This window comes from Pygocentrus nattereri, chromosome 22 (genome assembly GCF_015220715.1).
Source record: "Pygocentrus nattereri isolate fPygNat1 chromosome 22, fPygNat1.pri, whole genome shotgun sequence".
NCBI lineage: Eukaryota > Metazoa > Chordata > Actinopteri > Characiformes > Serrasalmidae > Pygocentrus > Pygocentrus nattereri.
The window spans coordinates 18,208,474-18,231,550 of record NC_051232.1 but is presented as its reverse complement, the minus strand read 5'-3'; the positions used below and the strand labels follow the sequence as shown (position 1 = coordinate 18,231,550).

At 40.1% G+C, this 23,077-nt stretch overlaps 3 protein-coding genes across 11 annotated transcripts in view; all 3 read right to left on the bottom strand.

Annotated features, from left to right (window-relative positions):
* Nucleotides 1–7,637: 7,637 nt before the first annotated feature.
* Nucleotides 7,638–8,726, bottom strand: fgfbp1b (fibroblast growth factor binding protein 1b). Its single transcript, XM_017709338.1, has 2 exons — nucleotides 8,643–8,726; nucleotides 7,638–8,254 (listed from the first exon to the last, which is right to left on the bottom strand). The coding sequence occupies exon 2, from the start codon at nucleotides 8,227–8,229 to the stop codon at nucleotides 7,639–7,641; it is 591 nt and encodes a 196-aa protein (XP_017564827.1). The 5' UTR covers nucleotides 8,230–8,254; nucleotides 8,643–8,726; the 3' UTR covers nucleotide 7,638.
* Nucleotides 8,727–12,252: 3,526 nt separating this feature from the next.
* Nucleotides 12,253–14,709, bottom strand: fgfbp2b (fibroblast growth factor binding protein 2b). Its single transcript, XM_017709400.2, has 2 exons — nucleotides 13,502–14,709; nucleotides 12,253–12,349 (listed from the first exon to the last, which is right to left on the bottom strand). Exon 1 carries the CDS (start codon nucleotides 14,316–14,318, stop codon nucleotides 13,518–13,520), a length of 801 nt encoding a protein of 266 aa, XP_017564889.1. The 5' UTR covers nucleotides 14,319–14,709; the 3' UTR covers nucleotides 12,253–12,349; nucleotides 13,502–13,517.
* A 2,682-nt stretch (nucleotides 14,710–17,391) lies between these two features.
* Nucleotides 17,392–23,077, bottom strand: part of prom1b (prominin 1 b) — a 55,735-nt gene continuing 50,049 nt past the window's right edge. For 5 of the 9 annotated variants that reach the window (XM_037532882.1, XM_017709395.2, XM_037532884.1 and 2 more), the window contains 3 exons: nucleotides 22,228–22,360; nucleotides 21,508–21,542; nucleotides 17,392–21,412 (listed from right to left, as the gene is read on the bottom strand). In XM_037532882.1, coding sequence (XP_037388779.1) covers nucleotides 22,291–22,360 — 70 coding nt within the window. In that variant the 3' untranslated portion in view covers nucleotides 17,392–21,412; nucleotides 21,508–21,542; nucleotides 22,228–22,290. Of the gene's footprint in view, nucleotides 21,413–21,507; nucleotides 21,543–22,227; nucleotides 22,361–23,077 lie in introns of those variants that run through there. The other 4 variants (XM_037532885.1, XM_017709397.2, XM_017709399.2 and 1 more) reach the window with 2 other exon arrangements.

The window sequence follows — 23,077 nt, the reverse complement described above, 5'->3', positions numbered from 1 at the left end:
CAGCTAGATACATATAATCAGTGGTGGACAGTAAATGTAATTAGTTACTGTACTTAAGTAGATTTATCATGTATCTCTACTTTACTGAAGTTTTTCCATTCTGGGCAACTTTTTACTTTCACTCCACTACACTTCAAAGTCTAATATCTGACTTTTTCCTCCACTACATTTTGAGAAATCTTTTTGGTTTTTGTGTGTATAAAAACGGAACATGTCAAAAACAAAAGAAGTGCAAAGCAAGAACACCAATCAGGGCACAGCAGTCACTTTGTTCTGAGCTTGTTTTGACCTGTTGGTCATACCGACCCAGTGCAGCACACAGTTCAACATCAGCGCAGCAGGGCAAAAATTTGGGAGCACATACGTCCCTATGAACTGATGAACTAACCTAACTTTGTTTAAATAGAGCACAATATAGAAATATGTAGACATACGCAGTCGAGACTGGCCTGTTTCTTTTTTTCTAAATTCATACAAACACTTTTATAGTAAATTAGTTTGGGTTAGTTTATGTTTATGAACAGAGACCTACAGATCAACTTATTTGTGATCCTGAGTTTAAAGCCAGTTTTTATTCAACTTGTAACTAATTTACAAAGTAATCTTAAACTGAAACTTCGCTTGTTTGTAAAAGTGATTTCAGAGCCACTCGGTTCTCCCTGATGGAAACTGTTACCTTCAGTGTTTTGTGTTTATGATCATTTTAATAGACGTCAGCGTCACTAATTAATGACATTCTATTAAAAGACTGGTTTACCAAGAGAGACGCTGGAGGACTTTCACCTAAAATGAGTTCATGAAGCCAGTCTGGTTATAAAAATGATAACAGGACATCAGAGCCAGAATTACTCTTTTAGTTCATTTGAAGGCAAATACATTTGCGCTTTTACTCAAGTGGAGGTCTAGAGTAAGGACTTCTACTTTTACTGGAGTCATATTTTACCTTATCTGTACTTTATCTGTACTTTATCTCAAGTACATGGTTTGTGTACTTCGTCCACCTCTGCATATAATACTCATCAAATGACCGTCAAGCTGAAAAAAGTGAGGTAAAATGGAGTTTCTTCCTTTAGTGTTATTTGCTATGAGGATAATGTAGAAAAGTGTTGTTTTACTGCGTGTCTAAAACTGTGTTAAGTAATTTTAAATAGCCTAATCACAAAAAAATGTATGTATATGTATATATGTGTATATATATATATATATATATATATATATATATATATATATAATTTTTTTTTTCTTTTTTGGTCATGCTTTTGTTTATAAAAATTGATCAATGGACAAAAATGAGGCTTCAAGATGTACGCACCAAACCTTGTCAGTTCTGTACATTTTGCCCATTTCTTTTGAATGTGGGAGCTTGTGCGGCCATGCTTGACCTAGTTTGCTACTTTGTGGAAGTACACATAGATGTGTAGACCTCAGCCAGTGGAGAGAACAAAGGGGCAGATGTTTGACCAATAGGTGTGGCCAGAGGGCAGGAGTTTGACCAATGGGAGTGAACACATAAAGGGGTGGGAAGGTCACGCCACTTCAAGCTACATGTCAGAATAACGCAGATAAAACCCCTGAACAATACACGTCCCTCCTCAGCGTGTGGGGGAGAGAGAGGAACTCGTCGTGTTTAATTACATCTGTAAAGACGAAAGACCACCTCAAAACGGTCGTGGTTGCCTTGTCACGTATGAACACGAACGCAGTGTGTGGGTGTCTTCATTCTTTCAGTGCATTGATCCAATTTTGACATTAGATGTTGTGAGTCTGCATCCGTTTATACACGTCAAACTGGCTCTGTGTTCACTTGTTGCCCACCCACCTTCTGGGAATCTCTATCTGCCTTTTATCTTTTTTGTCTGGAAGCACAGGTGCAACTTTAAGCATGCGGAAACATGAAGCCTTGAGGAGGTGGTTACAGGCACACCTGTACACAAAACATGCAGTAGTGTGCACAAGTCTAAAGCACCTGAGCAAACAGCCATTTATCTGGGTAAAAAATTGCATTTTTGCTTTTAAAAACAACAAAACAAATAAATACAAACAGTAACGAGAAAATATTGTGATCAAGAAAGTCATTGATATCTTCTGAGCTGATTATTTCGAAGTATAATTAAAACTGTTAATGTAAGATCTCTGACTACTTTATTCTTTCTCATTAACCCCCCTCAAGCAGAAAATGAGATGAATATTAATGTAGTATAAGGACGTAAGATATCACTGCTGTCAGAACAAAACCTCAATACTTTACAGGAGAAGGAAAAAACATACTTCACTTTTAATGGAAGACTTTTTTTACAAGTCATTTCTTTTGCTCCAATTTTCACAACATTTTCACACAATGTGGAGGTTTTGTTCCTACAGCAGTGATATATTTTATTACTGTTCTGGAGACAGAATTAATGTATCAACATTACATCTACAGTACAAGGTATTTTATACAGCTTAGTAAGTTTCTCTACAATGATGCATAAAGTAAACTGTAGTGTATAAAATATTTACTATGTAAATAGTGACTGTTTTATCATTTTCAGGTTTGTTTCCTGTAGAGAACGTTATCAATAAAACATCATTGTGCTGAAATTTCGGCTGAAGACTGTAGATCAGTCAAAGACCCCCCCATAAAGAGAAGAACACACCAGCATGACTTGAGAGGGTTTTTACAAGATGGAAACCACCGGAAAAACTCAAGAACAGAAGGTCCTGGTTACACTTGACTGAAGTACACTAAAAGTCTAGGTGGGTGGGGGAGTGAAGGATGAAGCCAAACAGGTATGAAGAGAATCGGGTGAGGAGCAGCAGCTACCACACACCACGCTCTCAGAGATCTGCTCATAATGCATAATTTCCTTATCTGGTGGTCACACTGTGAACATGCATAGCAGAATCGTATCAGGGTGTGTGGGCTCATGTGGAAAAATCTTTAGAGTGTCTTTCTAACAGAACAATCATATGACAGCTCTGTGTATGTGTGTGTGTGTGTGTCTGGGTGGGTGGGTGTGTGTCTGGGTGGGTGGTTGGGGTGTTAACAGTCTTTACTGTTCAATCTCTTTCTCTTATTTTCACCGGAGATGGGTTGTAGCTGGTTACACTGAATGAGTGAATACCGCTGAGTTTTACTTTCCAAATTACTACATAGTTTAATCTGTCAAATGTAAACAAAGTCATTTAGAGTGAAATGGGTTACTGCAGAGGAACTTTCCATTTCACGGTTCTTTTCAGTGTTTGTTATTGGAACCAGGGATCACAATTTCAACAGCCATTTTCTTTAGTATCCAAAATGAAGTGAACCTCATCTACGTGTTTGAGTTTTTATACCATAATACTTATAATAATAATAAACCAGGGGCAAATCCTTAAAAGAAGCTGCCATTGGGTGCTACTTTTCCATATTTCTCTATGCCGTATGTTTTTAATATGTTCTAGGGCAAAACCTTTTCTCAAAACAAGTTCTCAGGCATTAGGCAGCACATTTGTAACCATGTCTTGCAATAACTTTTCTGAAAGTTTTTAGAGGTCTAGTTACTGTCACTACTGTTTACTTTTTAAGTCTTAGGTTAAGTCTTTGCAAGACTCATTTTTCTTCCCAATTCATTTTTTAATTTTTGGGTTTACTATTTTGTTTCATTTTCTGTTTATTTTTCATTTTTCTCTTACTCTGTACATCCTTCCGCTGTATTTGGTATGTTGTATTTTGGGATGCAGTGTACAATGAAGTTGGCTCTGGCTGTGTTTTGGAATATTTGGCCATAGAAGTGTGTCATCCGGGTATCTTTGGCATTCTGAGGGCATTCATGTTGGTCACACACTGCACACTACTTACTACTTTTGGGCACAATCAGAACACAAGCATTACAGTAGCCTATTTCATTATTTTACTAAAATAACAGCACTGTTGCCTGAGTGCAGGTTTAGGCTACAGAGTGGCTTCGAAAGAGCCACAGAAAAACATCTGAAGCCGGATCTCTAATTTTAAAATTTCTTGGAGTACAAGATCTGCTTTGGTTCTGTCTAAAATAGGGTGAAAATGGTAGATGTTATTAAATATTATTAAACATTATTAAAACTGCTGCAATGGACTGGCGACCTGTCCAGGGTGTATCCTGCCTTCCGCCCGAAGACTGCTGGGATAGGCTCCGGCACCTCCCGCGACCCTGACGGAGAAGCGGCTTAGAAAATGGATGGATGGATGGATGGATTATTAAAACTGATATATGTGCCCTCCAGCACCTACTTAATGAGCCATTTGTAATGTCACAGAATGGCACCATGCTAGGTCAGTGATAGCTGTGGGGAAAGCAGGCTAAATAGACCAGGTTCTGGTAAGACGTGGTCCCCTATTGTTAAGTTAATGACAAGAGACAGGAGTACAAGGAGGGGACTGAATAGGATGGGGTGAGTGAGTGGACACAGCGGCAATTACTCTGCATGAATGGGGGGCCTAAGAGTAAATACAATTCAGTACTGCTGGTTTAGGCCACGGTACCTACTTCTCTTTGTCATACAGCTTCACCGTCCACTTTATTAGTAACACCTATTTCTACCTACAGTTTGTCAGCACGGCTGTAACTAGGGGTTTATGGATGGGGCTAAGCCCATACTAGGAGGGTCCGGAGGCATTGTGATTGAGGAGAAATTCATAAATGGAATCTCTTTGTAATTTGCATTAACCACAGACGTAGTATGATGTAAATACTGTATCTATCCACTTATAACAGGCACAGATCAGGCAAAGGTGCTGAAGTCAAGCAATGCTATATCCTCTCTATTAGATCAGTTGCAATGTCCCAAATGTATTATTCAAATACAGTTTATACTTTTTTATACTTATACAGTTTATACAGATCAGTCTCAGCTGGTGCCAGAAGAAAGAGTGTGATTTCTAATAAGTTAGGTGACAGTATTCCATGGTCATAGTGACAAATTAAGTTAAATGAAAATCAGTATTCACTAACCTTCATCGGATCTGCTCCTTCAGCTCTGTCAGTCTCCATCAGCTTCTCTCTCTCACTCCCTCTCTTCCTGTATTTAGTAGTATGTTAAGTTTTATTAAACTCAAATACACAGGAACTCAAGGAAATCATGAGATCATTCAGTTCAATTCAGTGAAAAATCTTATCTGACTGGCCTATGACAGAGCTGCCACTTCGTAATTTCCATCTACAGGTTGAAGATTTAAAGGAGCTAAAATGTTACGTAAACATTATGATTAACATATGACGTTTTCACTGACATTAACCTACTGTAAACAACAATATATGGCAAATATAGGGGGATATTTCACAAAAAGCAGGTTTTCTCAGCTTAGCCAGATCATTGAAGCGTTCAGTCAAGCCTGTCCAAAAGAAAAAGAGCTGAGGGACATTCCTATTGGACATTCCTCATCTTTGGCCATATGCTGTCTGGCTAACTGAGAAATCCTGCTTTGTGAAATAACCCTTACAAAGTGCTATCAATAACATTTGTTTCTGTTTCTCTCACTATTAAGTGAGATTAAACTATATATATATATATGGGGTATAAATATGAGGTGACACACAAGCAGTAGTGGGCAGTATGGGCAAAACTTTGTCATGTCAAAAAATAATTTTAAGATTTTTTTTGTAGATTAAAAATGGTGGCATTCTGGATTTTGTTTGTAAGTTAGTTTAGTAAGAACCCTATTTAATCAAAGTTGTCAATATTGCTTTCTAACCCTAACAAGATAAAGGCAAGTGCATGTAAAGCCCATCAGCTTCTGTGAGTGCATCAAAAATGACGCTGAATGTTGTTTTACATCCAAAAAACATTTCTCATATGTGCGTTTCTTACATGCTGTAATCTACGAACATCCGATGCTGCTGAAATTTAGTAAATATTACAGACCATTCATGCTATGAGCTTTAGCAGAAAAACTGTTGAGGCTCTCACTTTGTAGCTCAAGACTGCAGTATTGCCTGAAGCAGTTATCCAAGGGATAGTTGATTAATCTCCATCCAAGACTAATGGCTAACAGCTAACCCCAAGAGACTGGCTTTTCCTGTCACTCTCTTTTCCCTCTCGTTAACTGATTAACTCATTACAATCTGATGCCTACTCCTTTGACAACAATCTGAACTAACTTACATTAGAATGCAACACAGTACAGCAATGATATGCAACAAAAAAATGTTGAGTTGCACACGTCAGAAAATGACTACAGAAAAACAGCTGTAGAAAAAGTCTGTTTGCATTGTCAGGGAAATACTTCAAAAGTTTAAAGCCACTGCAGATGTTAAGAATCAGAATTAGTGTAGACACAACAATGAATAGAGGAAGATGTAAGTACTTTACACCCACTGTGAAGTGGTGGATTTGTGATTTTGGGTCTGTTTTTCTTCCAAAGTCCCTGGATAGCTTGTATTGAGGTGTTGAGTGATCCAATGATTGTGGTTGCAGGATGATGATCCAAAACATGTTTTATGTTTATTTGAATTATGAATATGACTTTATTCTAATGTATATTGTGATAAGCTCACTGCTGAGGTAGATTGTTTAAAAATGTTCTTAGATGTCTAAAATGTTCGCACAGTACTGTATTTGGTGCTTCAAGAACCCTTAAAGAACCACCCTTTTAGGTGGCTGGTTAGTAAAAAGGTAAATTCCTTTGCTTGGAAGCTGTAGCTACATTTTAAAAAAAGAGCATACTGCCATGAAATGGTTTTCTACTTACAGTTTTGCTGCCAGATGCTCTAACATATTGTTACAGGACATTTTTACAGCGAGTAAATCAAGAAATAATTTAATACTGAAATGTAGATACATAAAGAAAATTTTATTTGTTAATACAGTTCTGGTTTGAATGCAGTGAGGACAAAAAGACAATAATAATAATAATAATAATAAACAGTAAAAAGCTGGATCTAATCCCAGTAGCAGAGACAGGGAAATCCCTCATAGTGAATGAATTCCTACAGTGTTCAGCGCTGTTTATCTTATAACCGGAGCAAAGAGCTTTTAATCGCTAATGAACTCTTTCATCACAACAGTTTTACAACGGCAGTTTTACAACAATCTGATTGGTCAGCACTCAGCTCATTTGCATAAAGCTGGTTCAGTATGAGGGCAGAGTCAGAGCTGGTTTATGAGGCGTTCCTGTTTCCCCGTTATATCAAAAACAGGACGGGTAAAAGAAGCTAAACGGCACGAAAACGAAAATGTCCAAGTAGTTCCTAAATAATTTTAGAGAGTTGAAGGATGTATTTCACTGAAAATGCAGAGAAAACCCACCTGTATGTTTCCCTTTTTTCTACAGCACACGGTTTTGGGGTAGGCTAACAGTACTGCTACTGAGTGCTGATTGGCAGGCCAGCGGTGCAAATCACTGACGTCATTAACGTACAGGAGGCGCCGCTTTAACATTTAACTACGCTAAAAAATTGAGCCCCCCAATTAAAACCCCTCCCGAGTCCCTGCTGATTCACCACCGGGTCCTCGTGATCACTGACTCGACACGAGTCAGCGCGAGGAATTCAGCCGCGCATTTGAATAAAAGTTGACAAACTTCTGAAAATCGGCGCAGCGTTTATTGCCTTAGACTCCATCACATCCTGAAAAACACCCCCCACACACTCCCTCTGAGCCCCCCCTCCCCTCCCCTCCCCTCCCCTCCATCCCCCGGGCTCAGCAGTCTCCTCCACTCTGAACTATGGTGAATAAGAAGGTGCAGATGTTCGCCCACGCCTCCCCGCACCTCTCCTCCGCGAGCCTGCGGTGATCTGCGCTCTCCGAGCACTCCGGTGCGCGCGTGGTGCTTTCTGGGAAGTCCACACTCGCTGTTGTGGTGGTCTTTGGCCCCGTCTTCCGTCGCGCGGGTCTGAAGTGCGCGGCCGGCGGCGCGCGCGCACACATGCCCGCCCGCACCACCGCGCGCTCGTCGGCGCACAGCTGCTTCTGCCTCGCGAGGTCGCGCCCGACCTGCCGCCAGTAGCGGCGCGTGCCGGTGCCGTACGCCGCGCACGCCGCCGGTTCGCCCGCGTACTCGCACGCGAACGCGCCGCGCGCCTCCGACGCGCACGCGACCCTCAGTGCGAACGTCTTCTCTCCGCTCGCCGTCCACGTGCAACGCGAGCTGTCGCGCGCCGTAAAGCTGCCCTCGAACGCGCTCCCGTTTCCGCTCGCGACCGCGTCGCCTCCCCGCCTCTTTCCTCCGATGCGCGCTCCCGCGCCTTCGCCAATCAGCAGCAGCAGCGCGAGACTTCCAAACAGCCACATCTGCGTCTCACACGCACGCGCTGACCTGAAATATAAGAACGTGTCCGGTTAAAGACAAAACCACGAATGGCGGAGTCTCAAATGCCGCCCCGCACAGGCAGTCGAGCAGCGCGCAGCTCACGGCTTCCCCTCAGACCAGAGTAAACATGTCCTTTCACTCTAGTTACAGGAGAAACTCTCACTTCGTGCTCCTCCCGTTTTCATTTAGACCTTAAAAGCACAAGATATATCGCTTTGAGACAAAGCCACCCGACGAGCTCCCACTCACACCCATTACTCTCAGGAAACACTACACAGCGGCGGGCTGCATGCGCCGCACGGACCCCCAGCAGGGACACGAGCCAGGACTCTGTGACAGACGCCGCCTCTCCTGCGCTCAGTCTAAACACACGATTCGGTATTACTGCACTTACCGGTTCAGAGATGCCCGGAATGCGGTCCGTGCAGGGGCAGCCTTAACGCGCGGGTCCTTTATACTGCACACCCACCCACTCCAATCTCACACACACACACTCTCTCTCTCTCTCTCTCTCTCTCTCTCTCTCTCTCTCTCTCTCTCTTTCTCTCTCTCTCTCTCTCTCTCTCTCTCTTTCTCTCTCTCTCTCTCTCTCTCTCTCTCTCTCTCTCTCACGCACACACACACACACACACACACACTGTCTCTCTCTCTCTCTCACACACACACACACACACACACACACACACACACTGTCTCTCTCTCTCTCTCTCTCTCTCTCTCACACACACACACACACACTGTCTCTCTCTCTCTCTCTCTCTCTCTCTCTCTCTCTCACACACACACTCTACACACACACACACTCTCTCTCTCTCTCTCACACACACACACACGCACACACACATGCTCATTTCGGCTCTTTTCAGTGAATCAGAAGAATCGGCTCAGTTCACTAATAAGATCCGGCTCTTTCGACTTCCATATTAAGCCAAGTTAGCAATGCTCTCCATCACAGTGGTCACCATCCCTGTTCCAGCCTCAGTCTCACACTCAGTATCACTCAGCTAGTCAGGAACCTCTGAAGGCAAGAATAAGGGTCAGGTGGGTCAGTTAGGGTTGTGGCTAAAGCAGAGGTGCCAAACGCAGCCACTGAAGGGGCCATATTAACAAATCCCACCGAATCTGAGAGCCAGCTGTTTTTCTTCTGTTTGTATTTGAACATTTTGACCCCAGCTGGTCGTTATTTATTCATAACATGTAAGCAAGCAAGCAAGCAAAATTTATTTATATAGCGCTTTTTACAACAGGTGTTGTCACAAAGCAGCTTTACAGAACAATCAGTATTACAGAGAGAAGAGAAAAGAAGAAAGAAAATCCGGGTCCGAGCCCCCATGAGCAAGCCAGCGGCGACGGTGGCAAGGAAAAACTCCCTAAAAGAGGAAGAAACATTGAGAGGAACCAAGACTCAGAAGGGGAACCCATCCTCCTATGGTCGACACCGGATAGCAAACATTATGTCAAAACTACAACAGCAAAAATAAACATTGAATACACGAAAGATTGAAAAATGATTTAAAATATTTTTTTAATATAAAACAACAGTCAACATTAACTGCAGATAGCTGTTAAACATTGGGGGGTTTTAAAATTGCCCATTCGCCTGAACAGGACACATGGCATCTTTTCGGCTTACGTTGCAGTGCATGCTGGGAAGTGTAGTGCAGCTCATGGTGAAACAGGTTAATATTAATAGAGAATTAAAGTCGAATGGGCCTGACTTGTGTTGGACACATGGGGGCTAACGTCTGCGAGAAGGTGACCACATCTCCAGGAACAGGAGTACTGACCACTGAGTGATTTAATTTCAGTGAAACGTGCTCATTCACTGATCATCAGCAGCTGTACTGGGTTTGTTACTTTGAAAACAAGCCACACCGAGTAAGTAAGTAGTTACACTGGATGCATTCTGAGAGACGACGCAGGCAGACGGACAAAACATCGACCAGACATCAGCAAACAGGCTGAAGGTGAAAACTAAGAACGAACGAGACGCCTATAAATGACATGAACACAACACCAGAGAAAACCTAACACAACAAGAAGCAGGCGTTGGGGATCACAAGGGGCTGAGCTGGATGGTACAGATCCAGCAGGGGGTCCCGTGACAAACCAGCTGTCTCCAGTGGGCTATACAACACAAGCCGTGCGCTATACTATAGGCCAGGGGGGCGACTCGCCTGCCGACGTCAGGGACTGAGCCACTCAGACACAAAAGAAGTGTGGAGTCTACTGAGAGCACACTTCTGCACTTTCTAATACACAATGACTGTGTGTTTACTGAAGTTAACATGCGTGAAAAAATAATATAAAATGTGGCCTGTGCAAAAGTAATGGCAGTTTGTTTATTTATTTGTTTACTTTTTTCAAAGTGTGATAAAAGAAAACGAGAAAAAAAAAGGCCCTGAGTTTGTTTCTGTAGATGACATATTATTTTAAGGCGTTTAACCAGGCGTTTTAAAATTTGTTGAACACAACTTTGAAAGACTTCAGCTTTGGTTATAAAGATTGCATCTGTTGCTTTGGTGTTCATCTCGTGTCTTGATGACTTTGATGCAGTATGGCATGTGCATGGTCTAGGCTTGCGGCTCTTTGGTTAGCTTGCAAATTCAGTTTATCTCGCCCAGCTGGGTGACTAACTTCAGAGAACTTCCGTCAGCTGGACATCAGAAGAAAACAAAGGAGGATACAGAAAAGACACAAATCAAGGACACTGACAGAACTTCAGTGGTTATCTCTGTTTTCCCATGGAAGTTAAGTCAGTTCCCACATTGGAAAGAAATCCATATATGCATATATATGCTTTATTGTGAGATATATATGAAATACATTGTTTCCTGCCAAAATATTTCACATACTAAAGTATTCGTCCATTTCTGGGTCATTTTCATACACTTTCAAAAGTAAACATTTAAGTTTGATTAAGTTCACATATACTTACTTTTCATATGGATTGACTGTAAATGTTTTTATTGACAATATGATTATTTGTGCTTTGTTTCCTTGTGCTTTTGGCTGATTTCTGTCTTGATCTGGGGTTATCGTATTTCATTCTCATACAATTTCTAATTGTTTTTGCTTTTTAAAGGGGAATTCCACCATTTTCTCAAAAGTTTAAGAGTCAGCTGTTGAGATGTAAACAGTCACTCAAAGTGGTTTCATGTGAAATGGTAGTAGACGTGAATGGCTTTACAGTGGTGGTGATAGGAACCAGAGGTTGTGATGTCTACAGTGCAAATTTTAGTCACTATCCAAAACCACCGGTGAACCTACAGGCCTTCTGAGTTTTTATAAGCAATGTTGATGATGGCAAAATTGTGGTGAAAATAAGTTTCGCTTGGAGACCGTTTGGCCATTCAAGACCCTGCACACATCTCTCTACCATGAATGGATTTACACGTGAATGTAAAATGGACAAAGTGATGATAAAACAAAGCCTATATCTAACCATTCATCCCAGCACCGCTACTGTAAACAATTCTGACTCATAAAGTTTCTCTGAAAAGAGAGAATTGTACATCAAATCGCTCTGAATGACTTTAATAATTACACAGAGATGAAAAAAAACAGGTGGAATTCCCTTTTAAGTTATTTGCCATATAGTTATTACTTCTAAAATGAATTTTGAAGTCCCACTATAATAACTCAGGCCATAGATTAGAAGATAAATATTGATTACACAAAACAGAAAGCTGCCTGTTGTTAAATATAGAAAAGTTAGAAATCCATGGCAACACAAGGCTTATTATTCAGTAATAAGACTGGTTGAGCTATTCTTACACATAGAAGTGTGTAGTAAAACTTTGGTGGGCCCTGGCCTTATAGGGGGTTGAAGTACCACAGCTTAGGAAAATGAGTAGCTTAGGAAATTCAGCAACGTAATATACAGTGTCCTAGATGTAAATGAAAGTAGGCTTTTTGACAGAGAGATCTTTTTCTGCGTTTTATTTTCTTTAACTAAAAAAAAAACAAACACAAAAAGCACAAATTGTACACACACACACACACGAACATACATATGCACGCACACACAGTTGCCCAGGTCCCGGGGGACGGCCTTGGCTGGTGGTCTGAAAGACTCAAAAGGTCTCCTATCCTGCAGGCCTAGACGTAGGAGATGGGGGAAGGGGGAAAAGAGAAAGGTTCAACAGTCAGCTCATTGAGAACTGTAAAGGTGGTGCAGGCAATAGCTAAAACACTGAACCCCTGAAACACCATGATGTTACACTCCATTACACTGGTTTGTTAAGTAATATTGATGATCAGACATTATCAGAGATTAGAGTAACCCCTACAAGACCTTTGATGAAACATGCTCAACATATTGACGCTCTTGCATCTCTAAAAATGGTACATTTGCTAAAGAGTCTTAAAACTGAATTACGTTACTGTAGCAAGATTTTGCTCCGAGCAATTAGAGACTATTTCTTCTGACCCACTTGCCATGAAACGAAAACGGCAATTGGCCTCTTAAAACAGCAAAAAAACACCTTACAAAACGTTGGGCTTTAATGGCAATGACTTTACATCACTTTACATTAGAAATGTAACGTTGAAGTTTTATCCTCAGGAGATCTGTTCATGTACTACACTTAGAAATACATCTATTACACTTACTTCCACAAAGTCCTACAGAGGTAAATGCATGTCAGCTTATTCCACTGTGCCATTACATTCAGGTACTTTAGCATTTGTTCAGTGCTTTCCTCCATCTATTTGCTAGAAAGGCTGCCTTCACCTAACTATAAGTTACTTTTAATAGGAATCCGTTGCAGCACCTCGTAACGCAAGTTTAATGACTTAACCTAGTTTCCTGCATCTTTTATTATACGATATATTCTGCTAGCTAAATTTGTTCAGTACTTTACTCCCTCAACTGGATATACTCCTAATAAAGCTAACATTACTTGTCTTAAAATGACTTTTTTAGTAGAAATCCATTACAACCAAGACAAACCAATGCAGGCTAGTTTAGCTAGTAGTTTAGTTTAGTAATTAACCTGTTTCTTTTTTGTAGCTACATGTATTCAATGCTCTCCTTTGTGCACTATGTTTACTGGTAAGGGTGAGTTTGAAGTTACTTTTTATCTTCTGCAAGCAAATTTTGTAACTTTTCTTCCTGTATGGTAAGGACATGAATGTCTACATTAAGTTGAATTGATGTTCAGTGAGTTACGTTACTCTGTGAAATCTTAAAACTGATCCATCATTCACAAGCTCCAGTAAAGAGGACAGTCATATTTATGTGTTTCTTACCTGTGTAAGTAGATACTTAGTTCTGGAACCATCCAATGAAGTAGGCACAGATGCCTTGGAGGCTTCTCCAGCAGTACTCCTCTGCTAGTTTGTTTGCCCGGCTCTCTGCCTCCGCAGTGGGTTTTGGTGTAGTGCTTTTGGTGGGTTTGCGAGGTTGGACGGGTTTGGGACCAGGTTTGCTGACTGGTTTTGCAGGCTGTTGTGGCTTAGGAAGCACTTTGGGTGGTGTTGGTGGCTTGGAGGTGGCGCCAGTCTTGGAAGGCTGTGGTTGTTTCGGCTGGGTCTGAACACGGTCCTGTGAAGCTTGGGCTGGCCGGGGGGTGAATGTCTTGGGCCAAGAGTTGTGGAACACCATCTGGGCTTCGTCCACGGCCGAGCGGCACATCTGGGGCTTGTACGTCCGGAGTCCCTGGCAGGCGTTTGAGATCTTTCGCATCTCCCACATGATCTGGGTGAAGTAGTGGCGTGGGTTGTTGTTGTAGGGCCGGCACAGGTTGGGCTTTCCCAGATAGTCGCACCAGTAGGACTTGCCCTTGTTCTTGCAGGAGACCCGAAGCTTGGTGAAGTCTCCCTGGCCTGAGATCACCATTGTGCAAGCATCTTGGGCTTTGGTACTGAAGCGGATCGGCTCGTCCAAGATGCTGCTTCTTTGTTGAGGTTCCGGCTGGTGCTGCTTGATGCTGGTTGACTGGCTGGTTGTTACGTTGCCCTGGTTGCTGTTGTCTTGTTTACTGATGCTGTGGCTAGTCTGAGCTTGGGCATGGACAGCCCAAACCCAACAAGCCAGCAGGATGGAGGCCCTGCAAGCTGCTCTCATGATGTAGGAGGCAAGTCACTGAACAGAGGTGTGGACAGGACAGAGAGTAGCTGAGCACTGTGCAGAGGGTCTTAGAGGTATGGGTTGGGTTTATAAGCACGGTCCCAACAAAGAGGCCTTTGAGTCATGCGAAGCTCGTATCCCCACTCCACCTCGCCTGCAAGAGCTGATTGTGACAATCCAGAGCAACAAGAGTGTGTAGGTGTGGTTTAGTCTGGATTGGTCCCTTGTGAGCCAATGCACAAGTGTGTATATGATGAATTTGAGAGTTGTGTAGCATGTGTTTTGGTTTTGCGTGCCCCTGTTTGTTTTGATGTCTGACGTGTGTTTGTGCGTATGTGTGGAGAGGGTTGGGGTTTGGTTACCTACACAGGGCCCTCAGTGGTCTAAACCCCTCACAAGACATTATATAATATAACTTGCTGGCATAAGTGAGCCATTGACTATTGATGCAAAGAATGTTTCAGCTTCATAAGAAACGACAAAAAAGAGCAATTCACCTGGAAGTCATTTAGTCCATTCTACCAACAGCCACCCACTTATACTTTATTATATGACCGCAAAACCATTAGCAATATTTCTTGCAACACATTGCCATGAGTACATTTTTTGTCCCATGCGAAGAACAATGAAAAATATATATTGTTTTTGTATGCTTTTGGGTGCTATCTATGTCCTTCAAAGATTACAAAGACAAATATGCACTGTGTGTTACTGAAAACCTTTGTGCATATTGCCTAACAACAGTTGTTCACTATTAATGGAATTGTACAGTTATTATAAATCTTTTACAGTATTTGGCAGACTCTCTTATCCAGAGCAACTTACAGTTTGATTGTTACACAGGCAGGCAAAGATGGTGTTAGGAGTCTTGCCCAAGGACCCTTATTGGTATAGTGTAGGGTGTTTGCCCAGGTGGGCATTGAACCCCAGTCTACAGTGTTGAAGGCAGAGATGTTACCCACTACACTAACCAACCACTTTTCTTCACTAGACACTTCACTAGATTCTTATTTAGTCCCATAGATCATATATAATAATCCACGCGCATAAGGTACGAGTGACGAATGGAATTTCCAAAACTTTAGTTCAGAAATGTATGAATAAAATGGATGAGCGTAGATAAAGCATAGGTGTACCTAAATACCATTGCTAATGAAAGTGTGTGTATACACATACATACACACACTCTATAGACAACAGTACTGGGACTCCTCTTAACCACTGAATTCAGGTGTTTTATTTAGGCTCAATGCCACAGGTATATGAACTCAAGCACCAAGCCATGCAGTCTGCCTTTATAAACATTTTTGATAGAGTGGGTCACTCTAAAGAGCTCACTGAATCTGAGCGTGACACTGTAATAGGCTGTTACTGTTGCAACAAGTTAGTTACAATGGTAACAGCCTTTCACAGGAGGAAAGTTTCTTCCCTCCTAGATTTTCCACACTCAACTGTGAGTGTTATTACTGAAAACTGGAAGCATTTTGAAACCACAGCAACTCAGCCACGAAGTGTCAGACCACGTAAAGTTATACAGCAGGGTCCCTGAGTGCAAACCTCCTTTCGCATTAACATCAGCATAAAAACTGTGTACCAGGAGCTTCATGGCATGGGTTTCAGTGGCTGAGCAGCTGCATGCAAGCCTTACATCACCAAGCACAATGCCAAGGCCATGGAGAAGTGTAAAGCAAATCTCCACTGAGCTCTGGAGCACTGAAAATGTATTCTGTGGAGTGAATCACGCTTCTCTATGGATGAGTCTGGGTTTGACGAATGCCAGGAGAACCTGCCTGACTGCATTGCGCCAACGGTAAAGTTTGGTGGAGGAGGGATAATGCTATGGGGCTGTTTTTCACCCCTGTAGTTCCAGTGCTTCAGCAGACCAGGACATTTTTGAAAATTGTATGCTTCCAACATTATGGGAACAATTTAGGGAAGACCCTTTTCCATTCCAGCATGACTGAGGCCCAGTGCACAAAGCAAGGTCCATAAAGGCATGGCTGGTTGAGTCTGATGGGGACAAAAATCCCACAGACACTTCAAAATATTGTAGAAAGCTTCCTAGAAGAGTGGAAAGAGTATATATATATATATATATATATATATATATATATATATATATATATATATATATATATATATATGGACAAATGTATGTGGATGCCTGACCTGAAACGAAATACCAGAACCAGCAGTAGCATTTGCTGACTCGGATCTTTTCCATTTGCACATGTATGTTTGTATGAAGTGATTAAAAGTTTCTCTGAGTCTGCCTTTAAGTGGACTGAGGTAAAGAGGATAAAATACATATTTTGTGCATGTTATTTTATGGAATCGAGTACTGCACATAGAGTTACTTGCTGGTGGTGTTGGGGTCTACAGTGTCAAGACTGGGCATATGAGACACAAAAAGAATGACAGAAGGGTTGAGAAAGAGGGGTTTTGTTGGACTGCAGTAGAACATGTGGCAGCAAGCCTCTGAGACTTTCTTGTCTCTAACCCTCGCCACAGGATACAGCTGTACTGCAGCACTCTGACAGGCCAACACACGAAGCACACGGTCACCATTCGGGTTCTCATAGTTTATTTTACACATAAAATTCATTTATGATTCATTATCACTGCCATTTTCTACACGAAAGTACCTATATTAGTGTCTAGACTGTCAAATGATTGATGCCCTAATTTAATATGAATAAGGCTGTGTGATGATTACTGTTATAACTAATGTAGAGTGTCCTATTACTTTATACAACAGTAAATAGTAAAACAAAGCCTCGGACACTGCATCAAATGTTCTTGTCACTAAAAAGGTGCAGGTACATATAACTGTCATCTGGTTTAGCTTAGTTTTTTTTTCCAACATTTGCCAGATTAACCTGAATGTTGTTTTGTTTCAGCCGGTTTGCAAAGAATTTTACAGCCCATCTCATTTGCCAGAATCTATTCAGTTCAGCTTTGTTTAGCTGCTCTGCTGTCACAGCTAGGGTATATCATATGAAATTATATGTATTATGTATACAATACTCATGCATATATTTATCTTTAAAAAAAAGACAAAGTCCAGCAATTCTTATTACGCATAAATTTATTTTCCAATTTCCACTTTTGCATTTTTCAACTGGAACCATGTGAAACTTACATGCAACTCTTGCCACTTACAGCTTCAACACAAGTGACAACAAGACCACGGTGGCGCAGGGGAGAACATTTTAAACAAGGAAGAAATGACCTTTTAGTTACCATTTGATTCATTCACTTAATGTTGAGGCTAATAATTTTGGGTGGACTTTCAGCAAGCCTATGAGTTTCACTGCTGGATGCCTGGAGTGTTTTAACATTGTCTCTAAAGAAACTCTTCACACAAAATGTTAACATTCTTTGTAACACTTTCTATGAATGTTATATCTATATAAACCTATGAACACAATAATACATTATAATGCATTCATAAGGCATCACAAACATGGCTATAAATATAGATAAAAATGCTATACACACTATAGCTATACTTCTTATGCATTATGAATTGTTAACACAATGCATTATGACGCTGGCGTCGGAACAAAACCTTCCATCTCCAAAATGTTGTATTTACAGGAGAAGAAAAAAAACCTACTTTACTTTTAATGCATGTCAATGGAACCAGATGTTTTTCCAGGTTATTTTGGCTCATTTCTTTTGGTCCATTGCTCATCAAATTTGCATACAATATAAAAAACAACAGGCATTTTCAAATTATATCAAGAACTGAAAAACGTCAAAAATGGAGATATGAAGTTTTGCTCCGATAACAACGATAAGTAGCATTTATTACAAATTATAAGAGCTCATAAATTGTATTTGTCTGCTGTAAAGTGACGCATAATGTACTAAAGGCTCCTCCAGTATTAAGAGTCAAGCTTCAAATTGAAGTATTTACTGAAGGATTTACTGCCGCACTGCAATGTACAAAGTACAGCACATTACAGGCTTCATGTGAAGCGAGGCTACATGTCAGATTTTAAACTAGTGCTGCTAACAGTGTTTTACCCAATAGTAAGTCGATGTACACCACAGGCAATGTGCACCACCGTTAGCTTGGCACTAACTTAATACTGCATATCCAATAGAACGCTAGCAGAAATTAGCATCACTGTAGTGCAGAGTAGTGATGTTACAGAGTGAAGGGTTCTAGTGCTTGACATTAGAACCAAATTACAACGACAGCACTCTACTATCTCGCCTCTCCCTGTCCAGCCCTTCACTCCACAATAATTTCACGCTAAGTATGATGTCAGAAGGGGTTCAGCGGAGGGGCTGATGGGTACTTGGTTTTCTGTGACGTAATGTAACATTTAAAGTGAGAGTGCTGGTTAAGAAAAGCGCATGGTAGCAATAATTCTAGGCTGCACAACCTGTTTGGAGCATCTGAACACAGAGGACTTAAGCCTAGAAGATGCAGCTCTAACAGCACCAGCACTGAGAAATAAAATATTAGAAATCCTGTGACGTCCATAAACATTGTTGTCTTCTTTGGCACTGACAATATAAAATGTTATGAACACTACTTATACATTATGAATTATGTGTTAACAATTAATAATATATAATAAACATGGGTAAAATGTGTAATTCATCTTTATAAATATTTATAACCACGTTTATAAAGCCTTATGAATGCATTATAACATTCATATAACATAAATGTTTAAAACGTGATCTTCATAGAAAGTGTTTGCACATTCTCAATAACAAAGGACAGCCAGCCTCATCCACAAGTATCTGTATATTTTTCCACACTAACAGCGTTTTGGTGATCACACAGAATATAAAAATGATTGAAGGCAGGGATTTTCTAAAAGTGATGGCAGCATTTTACAGTAACAGTCTTGTTCGACATGACACTGTCCTGCTTATTCGATATCTCAAATAGATTTAAAGGCCAATTACTGCCAGAAAACAAAAGCTTAAAAAGCGATGAACTACTATTTCCTGCCATGGCTATACCACAGCGTCTACACAGTCCCAAACAGGCAGAGAAATGTTTTCTGTTTTGGAAAACTTGCTTTATGGTTTATAATTTAGGATTTTTTAAAATGATCACTACATCACAACAGTTTAGAATCAATGAGACACTTTTATTATGACTTTAGTACTTTATTTTAATCATTTTTAATGTGTGCTTTTGAGTTGTGACCCCTCGTTAATCTTTTAATGAGCACAGGTTCTGATGCTTCTGCACAACAGCATAATTAAAAAATAAAGCTTAACCCAGTTGTGAGCGTTATCAGCCCCAAACTGCAAAGCACACCGAAACAACCTAGTTGGCAGAGCCATACATTTGAGACAGAGTTCTGCATACTGAATAGATAAAAACAAAAAAGCGACAATTATGTACATTGTGCATAGGCGGAAGTGATGTCAGTGTTTTCAATGACCTAAGATGCTGTGTGAACAGGAGGCTAAAACATAGAGAAAACACTGTTTTCACAAATATTTGGATAAATGTGGATGGAGACTTTTTTAATGAATTTTAATGAATTACCCTGCAGGGTTCATTCCTTTCTAGTTGAGAATTTTGGGGAATTATTCATAGACTCAGATTCAGAAAAAAAACCCACTATTGAACAGGAAATGCTGTCTGTACTCACCGTACTGATTTTTGTTAGAAACAGGGACTCAAAAAATAAATAAATAAGCAAATACAGTAAGACACTGGAAAATAAGACAATATAACTTCAAGTAGGAATTACATCAGTGACATAATGACTGGATCACAAATAAAACCTCATATAAAATACATTAGAATTATAATCATTCAAATGATCTGTGTGTTTCTGGGCTGTTTGCATTATAATTGATTTATGTACTAGAAACCAATTCATGATGAAAACTGTAAAAATTCAAATACATCATTTTCACTTTTAACAACATTTCTCCCCTATTTCTAAAAACGTTAATAGAACTGCAAATTCTAAGAAAGTTATTCTGTTCATTATTCACTGGGCAATATGGTTGTTTATAAAAAAAAAGCATGTCAATCATCTGATCTAGTCTGAAACAATTTGATGATTATAAATTTTTGCCAGTTGTATATATTTAATAGGCTCTACCTCAACCTTAAAACTGTTTAGTCTTGCAAACACTGAACACTGTTTTTATGAGAAACATACCTTCTTACTTTTGCTATTATGCATTTATTTTCCCTTGTCTTTCCACAGATGTGCTCATAGGGTGTTGGCAAGTTTCCCTTGTACTTTGATTTGAGAGCAGTTTTGCTATATATTAGCTGCTGTTTCTTAAATAAAGACTGGGTAAAGAGGAGGCTAATCGCATGAAAGAGCAACATCAACTCAGCTCCTTGTAAAAATTCTCACAACTCTACCCTTTTTTGAATAACGCTTACTAAAGGATATGGTTTATAAAATTGATATTAACAAAAAATACAAAAGCCTTAAAAACATTTGTGATACGGATGAGTAGAAACAAACATTCAATAGCTATAGCTCTTTATAGTAAACATACCTTCCACTGGTCAGTGGTGTGTCAAATGATCAAAACAACACTCCTAAAAATAAAGGTGCCAGAAAGGATTCTTTGGCGCTACGCTATAGGAGAACCATTTTGGTTCCCTAAATCAGTGGTTCTCAAATTAGTCCTCAGTGCCCCCCCTAGATCAATTTCAAATCTTAATCCATAAAAATTTCTTGGTCGGGGGGACCTTTCAAAGAATGGTTCTTTGAAGCTTTATTAATGATACATTTGAATGTGAAGTACCCCTTTAAGGGTTTAATACATTAAAAGATTTCATACATTAGTTACACCTCCACATGATGTAAACATTATATGCCAACTAAAATGTTTCCTAGAATCGTACATGCAAGCCAAGAATCATTTAGGAATCTTTATTTTTAAGAATGGACTATGGCTACCTTTCACTGATTTAAAGTTACATATGATATATGACATATTACAGTCAGTTTTTACACAGTTCACAAGTTCAGTATGTTGTATAAAATTTGTCTTACGGAAGCAACTGGAGGCCCTGGCTTATCTGGATATATTCCCTTTTTTCTTCCTCTGGTATGAAATTAGTCCTAGATGACTCCCTGATCAAAAAAGGGGCAAATATTCATTTTTAGGCAAAAGAACAAAAAACATCTTACAGAAGTCAAAAGCTGACAAATGACTGTGATTTTCTTACCTTGGTGACTTGTCTAGCTCCAGTTTTCCGTACCACTATGGGAAATAAGAATTTAGAGTTATACATAGAATTTACACATACTGTAAAAAAATTCCACCTGAATTTGAAGATGAAGACTGATACATTCAAGATTGATACTGTACATTCACAAAGACTGATGGAGATCTGCCAGGTAAAGATGTAAATGATGCTTAAGGAATAAAGTATTATCACAGAATGTTATCAGAAATGTAAGGGAACTAGATGAGTCACACATCAACGAAAGCTCAGAAAACTACAAATACGAAGCATGCAAATGACCAAAAAGCAAGTCAGAGTCAAAAAAAGACTGCACTGGAAAGAGATTTGTGGTGACCAAGTGATGCAGGCAGATTAAGCCTCATGAAAAATAACAGTAGATGGAACGATGGACAAATTGCTTGATGACTTTTGTAGCTCACTGATGGTGGGCAGCGATCAGAAAGAGTGGAAAATAATTTGAGCAAGAACACACAGAAGGAAAGAATAAATGGCAGTGAACAAGATTATGTAATAGGAAGAGTTTAAGACAAAGGAACTGCTGCATGTCTGAAGTGACAGAATCTGGAGAAGAGCTGAAATAAGGAAGAATGAAAGGATAACAAGGCTTGTGCGGAACGTGGCGGAGTAAAAGTGATGAACAGAAATAGTGATAGTGCATGAACAATGGAGAGACTGTTCAACTGTTTTAAGAGGCACTACCTGTTTATGCTGATCTGGGCTGCATGTCCCATGTGTGTGAAAGTGTGAATGTGCTTGCATTTGTCACCAGTCAAGCTGCCTTGGTGGGGCAGAGGCCCTAGGATACCGTGTCATTGTGTCATATGAGGGATAGCTGCAACACATTCAAGTTGGACGTCATTACAGATCTTTGGTTGATGAATAATCTTGAGTGAAAAAAGATAAACACTTTCCTCTAGTGAGGTCTTTTACTAACGAGGGATGGGCATGCTTATGAGAATATTTTGGTATCAAAAAGCTGACATATTTGTAACAATTGCTTGCTCTAAATGTCGAGTGTTAATATTTTAGATCACTAAATCAAGTGATTAAGTACAGATTATCTCTTTAATCTCTCTAATTGCATAAAAATGTTTTATTTGTATTATTCACAAGAATATGTGTAACGTTTTCTTGCTGGGATATCTGCACACTACTTGTTTCAAAAGGGCCTATTTTATTAGCAAAAATGGCAAAAATACCCATCCCTACTACTAACATGCATAGCTAGACAAACTTCTGAACTAAATAACATGCTGAAATAAGCAAAATGAGCAGTGCAGCAGACACGTCTGAAGGCAATCAGTGACTATAAAAATGATCTGAAGAATAGGCAGCTCCACATGCAAAAATAAAAACATATATTGTTAGTATAGCACTGCAAAACAAAAGGTAGTATTTTAGATCTGATTAGTTCAGTCACTCTAGATCACTGTTAATGCAATTGTCTACCATGCCATTACTGTATGAGAACATTAACTGAAGCTCCTGCTGCTCCCATCACCAATAGGAGACTGTGAGGCACAACCAAACAAAAGGTGTAACAATTTTC

Bases quoted from the DNA above. Each gene is read 5' to 3' on its own strand.
- fgfbp1b (XM_017709338.1), bottom strand. From the start codon at position 8,229: ATGTGGCTGTTTGGAAGTCTCGCGCTGCTGCTGCTGATTGGCGAAGGC.
- fgfbp2b (XM_017709400.2), bottom strand. From the start codon at position 14,318: ATGAGAGCAGCTTGCAGGGCCTCCATCCTGCTGGCTTGTTGGGTTTGG.